This window comes from Oncorhynchus kisutch, linkage group LG24 (assembly GCF_002021735.2).
Source record: "Oncorhynchus kisutch isolate 150728-3 linkage group LG24, Okis_V2, whole genome shotgun sequence".
Lineage (NCBI taxonomy): Eukaryota > Metazoa > Chordata > Actinopteri > Salmoniformes > Salmonidae > Oncorhynchus > Oncorhynchus kisutch.
In genome coordinates this window covers 23,334,545-23,346,144 of record NC_034197.2, presented here as the reverse complement: position 1 = coordinate 23,346,144, position 11,600 = coordinate 23,334,545, and the positions used below count along the sequence as shown (strand labels likewise).

Here is an 11,600-nt window from a genome sequence, read left to right as displayed (position 1 = left end):
AATCTAACAGTGAAATGCTTACTTACGGATCCTTTTCCAACAATGCAGAGTTCAAGATAAAGATACAAAGATAAAATAAAAATAAAAATAGTGACATGAGGAATAAATACACAGTGAATAACAATAACAAGTAAAAAATAACATGGCTAAATATAGGGAGTACCATACCAAGTCGACTTGCTGGGGTAATTGATGTAGCTATGTACATATAGCTAGGGGTAAAGTGACTTGGCAATAAGATAGATAATAGACTGAGCTGTCGCAGCAGCGCATGTGGTGGGCCCATGCTAAATGCCTGAAGGGACACTATGTTGAGGGTCAGTGTGGCAGATGTGTTGTTACCTACCCTCACCACCTGAGGGCTGGCCCATCAGAAAGTCCAGGATCCAGTTGCAGAGGGAGGTGTTCAGTCCCAGGGTCCAGAGCTGGGTGATTAGCTTGGAGGGACTATGGCATTGAACGCTGACCTGCAGTCAATGAACAGCATTCTCACATAGGTATTCCTCTTGTCCAGGTGGGAGAGAGCAGTGTGGAGTGCAATAGAGATTGTGTCATCTATGGATCTGTTGGGGCGGCATGGGAATTGGAGTGGGTCCAAGGTGTCTGGGATGATGGTGTTGATATGTGCCGTGACCAGGCTTTCAAAGAATTTCATGGTTACAGATGTGAGTGCTACAGGGCGATGGTCATTTAGGCAGGTTACCTTTGGGTTCTTAGAAACAGGTGGTCTGTTTGAAACATGTTGGGATTACAGACTGGGACAAGGAGATGTTGAAAATGAAGACGCTTGCCAGCTGGTCTACGCATGCTCTGAGAACACACTCTAGTATGCAAGCGTTAACCTGTTACTCACGTTGGACACGGAGAGCGAGATCACAGTCATACGGGACAGCAGGGGCTCTCATGCCTGGTTCAGTGTTGTTTGCCTCAAAGCGAGAATAGAAGGCAATCAGCTCATCTGGGAGGTTTGCGTCACTGGACAACTCACAGCTGGGTTTCCCTTTGTAATCTGTAATAGCCTGCAAATGCTGCCACATCCGACAAGAGTCTGAGCCAGTGTGGTAGGATTCTATCTCAAATCAATCACATCAAATGTTATTTGTCACATACACATGTTTAGCAGATGTTATTGCAGGTGTAGCGAAATGCTTGTGTTTCTAGCTCCGACAGTGCAGTAATATCTAACAATTCACAACAATACACACAACCTAAAAGTAAAATAATTTAATTAAGGAATATATAAATATTATGATGAGCAATGTCGAAGAGGCATAGACTAAATACAGTAGAATAGAATACAGTATATACATATGAGATGAATAAAGCAAAAATATGTCAACATTATTAAAGTGACTAGTGTTCCATTATAAAAGTGGCCAGTGATTTCAAGCCCTGCGGTTGCAGGTGGTGCAGTTGCCATACCAAACGATGATACAGCCTGAAAGGATGCTCTCAATTGTGCATCTGTAAAAGTTTGTGAGGGTTTTTAGGTGCCAAGCCACATTTTTTCAGCCTCCTGGGGTTGAAGAGGTGTTGTTGTGCCTTCTTCACCTCACTGTCTGTGTAGGTGGAACATTTCAGATGCCAGTGATGTGTAAGCCAAGGAACTTCAAGCTTAATTATCCACACAGTACACAAATAAGATACATGATAAAATAGCCAAATAATGGGAAAATCGTGTTTAATAATTTGCAAACAACAAAATCTTGAATGTTAGAAATACCATTTACAGGGCATTAATCAGCAGTAAATACAGTAGTCTATGCATTTTGGCAATTGTCAAACAACATTAGTGACAGATGTTTAACTTACATCTAGTGGAGTCATGTGCAATGACAATTCTCCAAAGTTATGGCTTTCCCCAACAAAGAGAAAGGTATAATATATTATGAATTACCCTGAATTCTAATATTTAATTCTATGTGAATTATAACCTATATTACAAGGAAAATGAGGGTTTCAGATTCAAACTACATCATTACCTTGCTATACAAATTAAGGCATTCACATGAACAAAAGTGAATATCAAAAACATTGAGACAATATTTCAATAGTAGAGGGGAGATGCAAGACCATGAACACCTCTATAAGATACTTCACAGTAGTTACAAGCAAGGTATTGGAGTTTTGCCACACATTACTGCATATATTGTTTAGTTTTAGTTTGTTGGGAATGTGACAACTAGGATTGTGGTACAGGCCTGAAGACAAAGTATCACAAAAGCAATTTGGAATCATATGAAGAGTTGTTTGTTCATGCTGACATTTAGTATTAAGTTAGCAATTAGTAAACATTAACACGTCATTGTGCCACTTGCTAGATTAGATTCATACTATTAGACAGCAGTCCTTTGCTCAGCAGTCCTGAAAACGTGACTTTCTCCTGTGTCTCTTGGTTTACATAGCACGTGTTGCTACTTTTGCTGACTGGTCAGTGAGATCCCTGTCCTTCAAACCATATGGCTCATTCACACAACTCACTGTGGTCTAAAGACCATCAACAAGCTTCAGATAACAGGAGTGAAAAGCCTCATCCTCAAGAGTGTAGCTGTATTTGTGTAGTTGAGTGGAGATTTGGGTGTAGGCAAGGCCACACACTCTCATAACCCATTCTCTATCGCTAAAGAAAGCCTTACAGTCCTTCAGGTTTGAGTGTCACTGCTCAAGGTAAACACAAGGGGGCAGCATTTGTTCTGATAGACTGATCTCTTGTTGTCGTTAGGAGGCAGTCTGTCTGATCAGGGTATTGTTCGCAGGCTGATCTCATAAGCCAGGTGTCCATTGAGGGACAGATCTAATGGCCAGAGTAGTAGTTTGTAGGCACGAAGGGCATCTTGGTGACCACTGCCTTCACTGCCTTCTTCCTCACTTCCACCTGAATGGGAGTTCCATTCTTGGCGTACGCCACATCCACGTAACCCATGGCAATGTTCTGCTTCAGGCAGGGGGAGGGGCAACCACTGGAGACCTCACCTGAAAAAATAATAATAACTGATAAAAAGAAAGCTGCATCTAATCTCAACAGCAATCCACACACAGCTACATTTCAGGCCTAAATTTGTAGGCCTAATAACAATGACAAACAATAACAGAAAATCATCAGGCCTGGTATCCTGATCCTAAGTAGGCATAATCAAACTCTTACGTATGATTATTCAGATATTATATCTTGTAATAGCTAGTAGAGATCCTCTAACTGACCTATGACCTTTCCCTCTGGGCTGAGAATGGGGGTGTGCTGTCTGACAGGGGGTCCCGTGGACACCAAGCCCACACGCTTCCTCGTCGTCTTTGCCTTTATCTGGGGGACAATTATCTCAGCACCGGGGAAATCCTTCGCCTGACGCCGCCGCTTTCCTAAAAGTCCATCAAACAACCCAATTAACACACACACACGGACGGACGGACGGACAGGACACTATAAGGGAGTGTATAATAATGAGGAGTCACCTATGGTCCACACCAGTGTTGCCTCCACAGGGGTGGTGGTCTCATCGATGTCGTTACCATAGAGACAGAGGCCTGCCTCCAGTCTCAGACTGTCTCGCGCCCCCAGTCCGGCCAGCTTGACCTCACTGTTGGCCAACAGGCGCTCCGTCAGGGCCACCACACCAGATTTAGGCACTGAGATCTGAACAGGAGGATGAATAGGAAATTATGAACACAATTTTGCAACACAACGAAAAAAACACATTCTTTTTTACAAATGCCAATTGCTTTCAGACAAAAGGATTCTTGAAAGAAATGCACACAGCACAGAAAAATATCCATCTCTACTGAAGTACAAAGAAAAAGAGAGTGAGAGGCCCACCTCCACTCCGTCTTCTCCAGTGTAGCCACAGCGGGTCACCCTGCAGCCCTGGATCCCAAACACAGTGGCCAGAGTGCTGGTCATGAAGGTCAACTTGCTGAGGTCATCTGTCAATCCCGGCTGGAGCACCTTGGCCATGGAGGGACCTGAGGAGGACATTACAGGGTCATATTCTTTAGTACACATAGTAGCAAAATGATTTGCAACGGAAAACAAAACTATCTTATGGGACAAGTTCAGGTAGTTCCTCTCTGTTTCAGTTGGCCAAATCAACATTTATTTGTCACATGCGCTGAATACTTACAAGCCCTTAACCAACAATGCTGTTGAAGAAATAGAGTAAAGAAAATATTTATTAAATAAACTAAAGGGGAAAAAGACTCAAATAAAAGAATCAAATAGTAACACGAAAATTACATAACAATAACAAGGCTTTATACAGGGGTTACCGGTACCGAGTCAATGTGCGGAGGTACAGTTTAGTCAAGGTCATTTGTAAAGTGACTAGAGGTCGACAGATGAATCGGCATGGCCAATTAATTAGGGCCAATTTCAAGTTTTAATAACATTCGGTAATCGGTATTTTTGGACGCCCGAATGTGGCCGATTACATTGCATTCCACAAGGAAACTGCGTGGCAGGCTGACCACCTGTTACACGAGTGCAGCAAGGAGCCAAGGTAAGGTGCTAGCTAGCATTAAACTTATCTTATAAAAAACATTCAATCTTCACATAATCACTAGTCAACTACACATAGTTGATGATATTACTAGGTTATATCGCTTGTCCCGCGTTGCATATAATCAATGCGGTGCCTGTTAATTTACCATCGAATCACAGCCTACTTCGCCAAATGGGGGATGATTTAACAAAAGCGCATTTTGCCAAAAAAGCACATCGTTGCACGAATGTACCTAACCATAAACCTCAATGCCTTTCTTAAAATCAATACACAGAAGTATATATTTTTTAAACCTGCATATTTCGTTAAAAGAAATTCATGTTAGCAGGCAATACTAACTAGGGAAATTGTGTCACTTGTCTTGCATTCATTGCATGCAGAGTAAGGGTATAGGCAACAGTTTGGGCCACCTGGCTCGTTGCGAACTAATTTCCCAGAATTTTACATAATTATGACATAACATTGAAGGTTGTGCAATGTAACAGCAATATTTAGACTTAGGGTTGCCGCCCGTTGAATAAAATACAGAACGGTTCCATATTTCATTGAAAGGATAAACGATTTGTTTTCAAAATGATAGTTTACAAACTTGACCATATTAATGACCCGAGGCTCGTATTTCTGTGTGTTATATTATAATTAAGTCTCTGATTTGATATTTGATAGAGCAGTCTGACTGAGCGGTGGTAGGCAGCAGCAGGCTCGTAAGCATTCATTCAAACGTTACTGCGTTTGCCAGCAGCTCTTAGCAATGCTTGAAGCACAGCGCTGTTTATGACTTCAAGCCTATCAACTCCTGAGATTAGGCTGACAATACTAAAGTGCCTATTAGAACATCCAATAGTCAAAGGTATATGAAATACAAATGGTAGAGAGAAATAGTCGACACGTCATAATTCCTATAATAACTACATCCTAAAACTTCTTAACTGGGAATATTGAACCACCAGCTTTCATATGTTCTGAGCAAGGAACTTAAATGTTAGCTTTTTTACATGGCACATATTGCACTTTTACTTTCTTCTCCAATACTGTGTTCTTGCATTATTTAAACCAAATTGAGCATGTTTCATTATTTATTTGAGACTAAATAGATTTTATTTATGTATTATATTAGGTTAAAATAAAAGTGTTCATTGTTCATTCAGTATTGTTGTAATAGTCATTACAAATCTCCAATAATCGGTGTCGGCGTTGAAAAATCATAATCGGTCGACCTCTAAAAGTGACCACGCATAGATAATAAACAGCGAGTTGCAGCAGTCTAAAAACAAAAAGGCGGGGTACTTTCATCAAGGCAAAGGGTGGCTACTTTGAAGGATCTCAAATAGAAAATATATTTTCATTCGTTTTTTTGGTTACTACATGATTCCATGAGTTATTTCATAGTTTTGATGTCTTCACTATTATTCTACAATGTAGGAAATAGTAACAATAAATAAACCCTTGACTGAGTAGGTGTGTCCAAGCTTTTGACTGGTACTGTAGGTCGAGTAGAACTGACGTTGCCATAAGAGAACTTACCTTGAACGGCAATCAAACATTCCTCCAGAAACTCCAGCTCCACATCGTGACCTTCTGCTTTGAACTTGGCTAGTCTAGCCTACATGAACACAGAAAGGATCCGATATATGAAACACAAACAGACATGACACTTCATCAAAGCGTTTGAGTGATGGTCGTCAAACACATGAGGTCTGTGGACTACTGACCTTCATGTTGGCAGAGTCCTTGTCTGCACAGCCAGCATTGGACACCACGTAGAGGTAGCCTTGGTCTGTCTTGGTGACGATAAGATCATCATTTATTCCTCCCTTGTCATTGGTGAAGAGGGTGAGCGTGCCCTGGAGATAAGTGTGAGAAGAGTGTGTCGGTGTGTGGGAGAAATAAGTGTAGGTGCGTGTCTTTTTGCTTGCAGGCATTTGTCTCACCTGGTTGTCCTTCAGCTCTGCTATGTCTCCAACGATCATAGACTCTATAAACTTGACTCTGTCTCTTCCGTGGACTTTGCTCTGTTTGAGACACACAATGGATGGTATAGCCCATAGAATGAGCACACAATATCGACCCATGCAAATTTGCTAAATGAAATGCCTCTCACCTGTAGCATGTGGCTGACGTCGAAGATGGAGCAGTGCTGGCGGGTGTGCATGTGGGAGTGGATATGGCTGTCTCTGTACTGGACAGGCATGCTCCAGCCAGCAAACTCTACCATCTTACCCCCCTGGTCCCGATGGAAGTCAAACAGAGCGGTCTTCCTCATACAGGCCTGGCTCAGGAGGAAAACACTCGGTCATTATTGTTGTAACATATGCTGCTGTACCGCCATTACTGTAATGGTATCAGTAATGTAAAAGTCATAGCCTGGTCACCAGTCTGTTTCTGCCCTCCTGCCAACTTCTTATGGTATTGTCGTACCAATGACAATGGAGTAGACAAAAGCACAAACAGACCTGGGACCAGGCTAATAAAGTCATGGAAGTTCATGTAATTCATGTAAGTGATTCATACAACAGCCGCAGTGTACAGTATAAGTCTGGTGCGCAATATTAATCAAATTCACCCAAGTTATTATGCAGACTTCTTCTACTACAACCATTGTCACTTTTAACCGTTAACCCAGCCACTGCTTGCTCTTATCAGTCAGCCATGCACTTTGGGGGCCGATGTTGGCCTGCTTACGGGTCCAGTATTTTGTGAAACAAGTCCAAAGTCATCTATCTCTCTCTGTGTAGTCTAAACGAACACTGCTAACTAATCTCTACTGCTTGATGGGTACGATGTGCTAAGTGTTCAGGGTGCCTCCCTGTTCTTATTCATCTACTGTAAGAGTGAACAATAGGCACACATACAGTGCCTTCGGAAAGTATTCAGACCCCTTGACTTATTCCACATTTTGTTATGTTACAGCTAAGGGTTGCACATTTTGGGGAATATTCAGAGGTGGAAATTTTCTGTGGGAATTAAGGTAAATATATGCAAATTAATATTAATACCATTTAAATGTAGATGTTTTTGCATTGGATATATTTACCATATCATATGGAGACAGAAACAAACCTTTTACCTTATCATAAGTAGACATAATTGCAAATGATAAAATCCTTCCAATATAATTTTTTTGTAAACTATTTAGTTACGAATTGAACTTTAATTAAATGAGTTGACTCTTCACATGGGATGATTTCACTGAACAACAAAAGAAAGGGAATATTGAATGATCCCCGATGATCCATCGCATCTCCCAAAAACGTTTTCAACATACATCTGTAAAATGCTAATCAACGCTCTAGTTTCTAGACTGTCTTCCTCTCGGGCTTCCATGTCTTCTCCCTGGACCTCCTCAATGTCCACCTCTTGAACATCAGACTCTGAGGCCTCATCTTCACTGTCACTTTCCAACCTTGTTGAGGATGGCTCGTTGTCAGGCTCAAAAAGCCTCACATTTGCCCAGATGGCCCCCAATTTTTCAACCCTTGTATTGGTCAGCCTGTTGCGTGCTTTGGTGTGTCTGTTCCCAAACAAGGACCAATTGCGCTCTGAGATGGCTGATGCTGGTGGGATTTGGTGGATGATGGAGGCAACAGGGGAAAGAGCCTCAGATCCACAGTCCCTTCCACCAGGTGACTGAACATCAGACAGGATTGCATTGTCTCCCTCAATCTGTGCAATGGCTACTGCTATCAGTTTCAGGCTGCTTACCACTCTCTCCCAATATACATCATCCAGGAGGATCCTCTTGATGGGGCTGTCCATATCGGCAGACTGTGATATAGTCATTTCTTGGAGAGACTCCTTCCCCTCCAGGAGATTGTCAAACATGACAATACCACCCCAACGGGTGTTGCTGGGCAGCTTCAATGTGGTGCTCTAATTCTTCTCACTTTGCATGGTGAGGTAGATTTCTGCTATAACTTGATGACCCTTCACATAACTAACCATTTTCTTGGCTCTCTTGTAGAGTGTATCCATTGTTTTCAGTGCCATGATGTCCTTGAGGAACAGATTCAATACATGAGCAGCACAGACAATGGGTGTGATGTGAGGGTAGGACTCCTCCACTTTAGACCAAGCAGCCTTCATGTTCGCAGCGTTGTCTGTCACCGGTGCAAATACCTTCTGTGGTCCAAGGTCATTGATGACTGCCTTCAGCTCATGTGCAATGTAGAGACCGGTGTGTCTGTTGTCCCTTGTGTCTGTGCTCTTGTAGAATACTGGTTGAGGGGTGGAGATGATGTAGTTAATTATTCCTTGCCCACAAACATTCGACCACATATCAGAGATGATTGCAATACAGTCTACTTTCTCTATGATTTGCTTGACCTTCACTTGAACTCTACATCTGGCAAATGAGTAGATAAAGCATGTCTGGTTGGAGCGGTGTATGCTGGGCGAAGAACATTCAGAAATCTCTTCCAATACACATTGCCTGTGAGTATGAGGTGAACCAGTTGCATACACAGCTTGTGCAAGAAATTCATCAGCATTTCACCGACTACGTTCCTCTACTGAGTCAAAAAGACTTCTGATTCCAGGAGGACCATGAGCTGTTGCTGTCAATAAGGTGTCTGATTCATAATTTTCACCTCGAATAGATGTAGAGGGACTTTTGTCAGAGGTTGCTTGTTGTGAGTGCTGAGGGAACATTATGCATTTGGCCAGATGATTCTGCATCTTTGTTGCATTACTCACATATGAGTTGGCACAGTATTCACAAATGTACACAGCTTTTCCTTCTACATTAGCTGCAGTGAAATTTCTCCACACAGATAGTACCCGGGGCATTTTCCTGTAAAGATTAGAAAAAAAATACAAAAAAATACAATTCCATGTACAGATAAATAGTTAAGCAGTTAGATTAAACAACTCCTTTGTAAGATATATATTTTTAAATGAAACATGTATGGCAACAGGTGAATTAACACTCCTCAGTTAGCAGGCTCAAGCAAGCTAAAAACCCACATGGTAGCAAAACCTAACCAGCAGAAATGGTTAAGTTAGAAATGATTTAAACACACTTTGCTGTAGGCAGTGAACAGTGCAAAGTACAGAGAGATCCTTGATGAAAACCTGCTCCAGAGCGCTCAGGACCTCAGACTAGGGTGAAGGACAACAACCCTAAGCACACAGACAAGACAGCGCAGGAATGGCTGCGGGACAAGTCTCTGAATGTCCTTGAGTTGGCCAACCAGAGCCCAGACTTAAAACCGATCTAATATCTCTGGAGAGACTTGAAAATAACTGTGCAGCAACACTCCCCCATCCAACCTGACAGAGCTTGGGTGGATCTGCAGAGAAGAATGGGAGAAACTCCCCAAATACAGGTGTGTCAACCTGTATTGGCACACCTGTACGACAATGATTTAATCAATTTTAGAACAAGGCTGTAACCTACCAAAATGTAGAAAAGGTCAAGGGATATGAATACTTCCTGAAGGCACTGTACATTCTTTCCTACGGTAAATGGCAGCGCGAGGCGTAAACAAGATCTTAATAAAATACTTTATCCCACTCAGAACTGATTAGCATCAACCCCGACCTCTTTCAACTGGATAGTAACAATCCAAGGTCCATTCCTGTAAAGAATCCTGACCTGCAGTGGGCCAAGACATTACACTACACTACATTCATCATTTGACAGTAAATCAGGAAGTCTTCAGCAGCCTAAACTATTCAATGAAATCTCACTAGAAATGATTAGTGTATGAATGGAAGATAGTGTTCATTCAATAGACTAGTTCTAGAGATGGGGGATCTGAGGCAGACCTATCTATACCCTGACAAGCCACTATTATACTTTAAATAAAACCATAATCAGCAGCAGCCAGTCAAGCGAAGTGATCTGTGCGGGCTCGGGGGCATTCTGCGGGGACAGATGTAAATTTGATTTGCATGACCAAGCGTGCCACAAATAAGTGGGGGAAAAAACATGGAGCAAATGGGCAAGCGCAATATGATCGCCGTTCTGTCATATTGCAATCAAGGTTTGACGACTAAATACATGTAAAACATATGAAAAGATAAACAAATTACGTTCTGAAGGATCTGAAACAATTAATATTCAAAATTTCCCAGCACTAGGCCAACTGCATGGGTCGGTTTTAGTGAGCAGCAGAAATTTGTCCTCGAGGTTGATGGAACAGTACCTCTGAACTTGAAGCATGCCTCTTCTGCCTCCTCGCTATTCCGAGTCCAACGCCACGTAGACACTCCCTCGGAACTCGGAAACCGAATCCGAACCCGCGACCGCCAGATAGAATCCGAGCCCACATCGTATTTTCCTTGCAGACGAGATCCAAAAGTTCACGTAACATAAACACCTCGCTGTCGTCAACAGTTTGGACTCCGCACTCAGAATTGTGCTTTCTCGGCAAAACAGCGACCCTAGCCAGAGCAATGTATTTTGGGAAATGTAGTTGATGAAATTACACATTCTTCAAAGATTTGGAGGAAAACTCACAACACAGGCAGGCCTGTTTGTTGCACATGTTCTGTGTCAATACTAAATGTTGCTGTCATATGAACAAATAAATATATTCTCAACTATTTGTTTCTACACTTTTCTTATTTTTTTTATTTCGGTCTTTCTTTAATTCTTTCTTTTTTCTTTCTTTCTATACATACATATTATGCATAGCCTATTACAAGTATATTATGCATAGCCTATTGCAAGTATATTATGCATAGCCTATTGCAAATATATTATGCATAGCCTATTGCAAGTATATTATGCATAGCCTATTGCAAGTATATTATGCATAGCCTATTGCAAGTATATTATGCATAGCCTATTGCAAGTATATTATGCATAGCCTATTGCAAGTATATTATGCATAGCCTATTGCAAGTATATTATGCATAGCCTATTGCAAGTATATTATGCATAGCCTATTGCAAGTGTTTATGATGTAATAACACAAGCAAAATGTTCACACCAATGCTCTGTAACATGTCTTATTGTCATTACCTATATTTGAAAATGTCCATAGGCCTACTGTCAGAGTACACTTTCAAAACACAACAATCTCTGTCATGGCACAGATAGTACACTGACGTCTCGCTATGTGACAGTCTGACTGAGGGGAAATTCACAACACTCAACACCAT

The 11,600-nt window shown here is 41.7% G+C and overlaps 1 protein-coding gene across 1 annotated transcript; it reads right to left on the bottom strand.

Annotated features, from left to right (window-relative positions):
* Positions 1-1,664: 1,664 nt before the first annotated feature.
* On the bottom strand, positions 1,665-10,882 carry amt (aminomethyltransferase). The gene is made up of 9 exons (XM_020459350.2): positions 10,640-10,882; positions 6,595-6,762; positions 6,425-6,505; positions 6,206-6,337; positions 6,018-6,096; positions 3,812-3,957; positions 3,451-3,631; positions 3,202-3,357; positions 1,665-2,973 (listed from the first exon to the last, which is right to left on the bottom strand). The coding sequence occupies exons 1-9, from the start codon at positions 10,805-10,807 to the stop codon at positions 2,795-2,797; spliced, it is 1,290 nt and encodes a 429-aa protein (XP_020314939.1). The 5' UTR covers positions 10,808-10,882; the 3' UTR covers positions 1,665-2,794.
* Between the last annotated feature and the right edge of the window lie 718 nt (positions 10,883-11,600).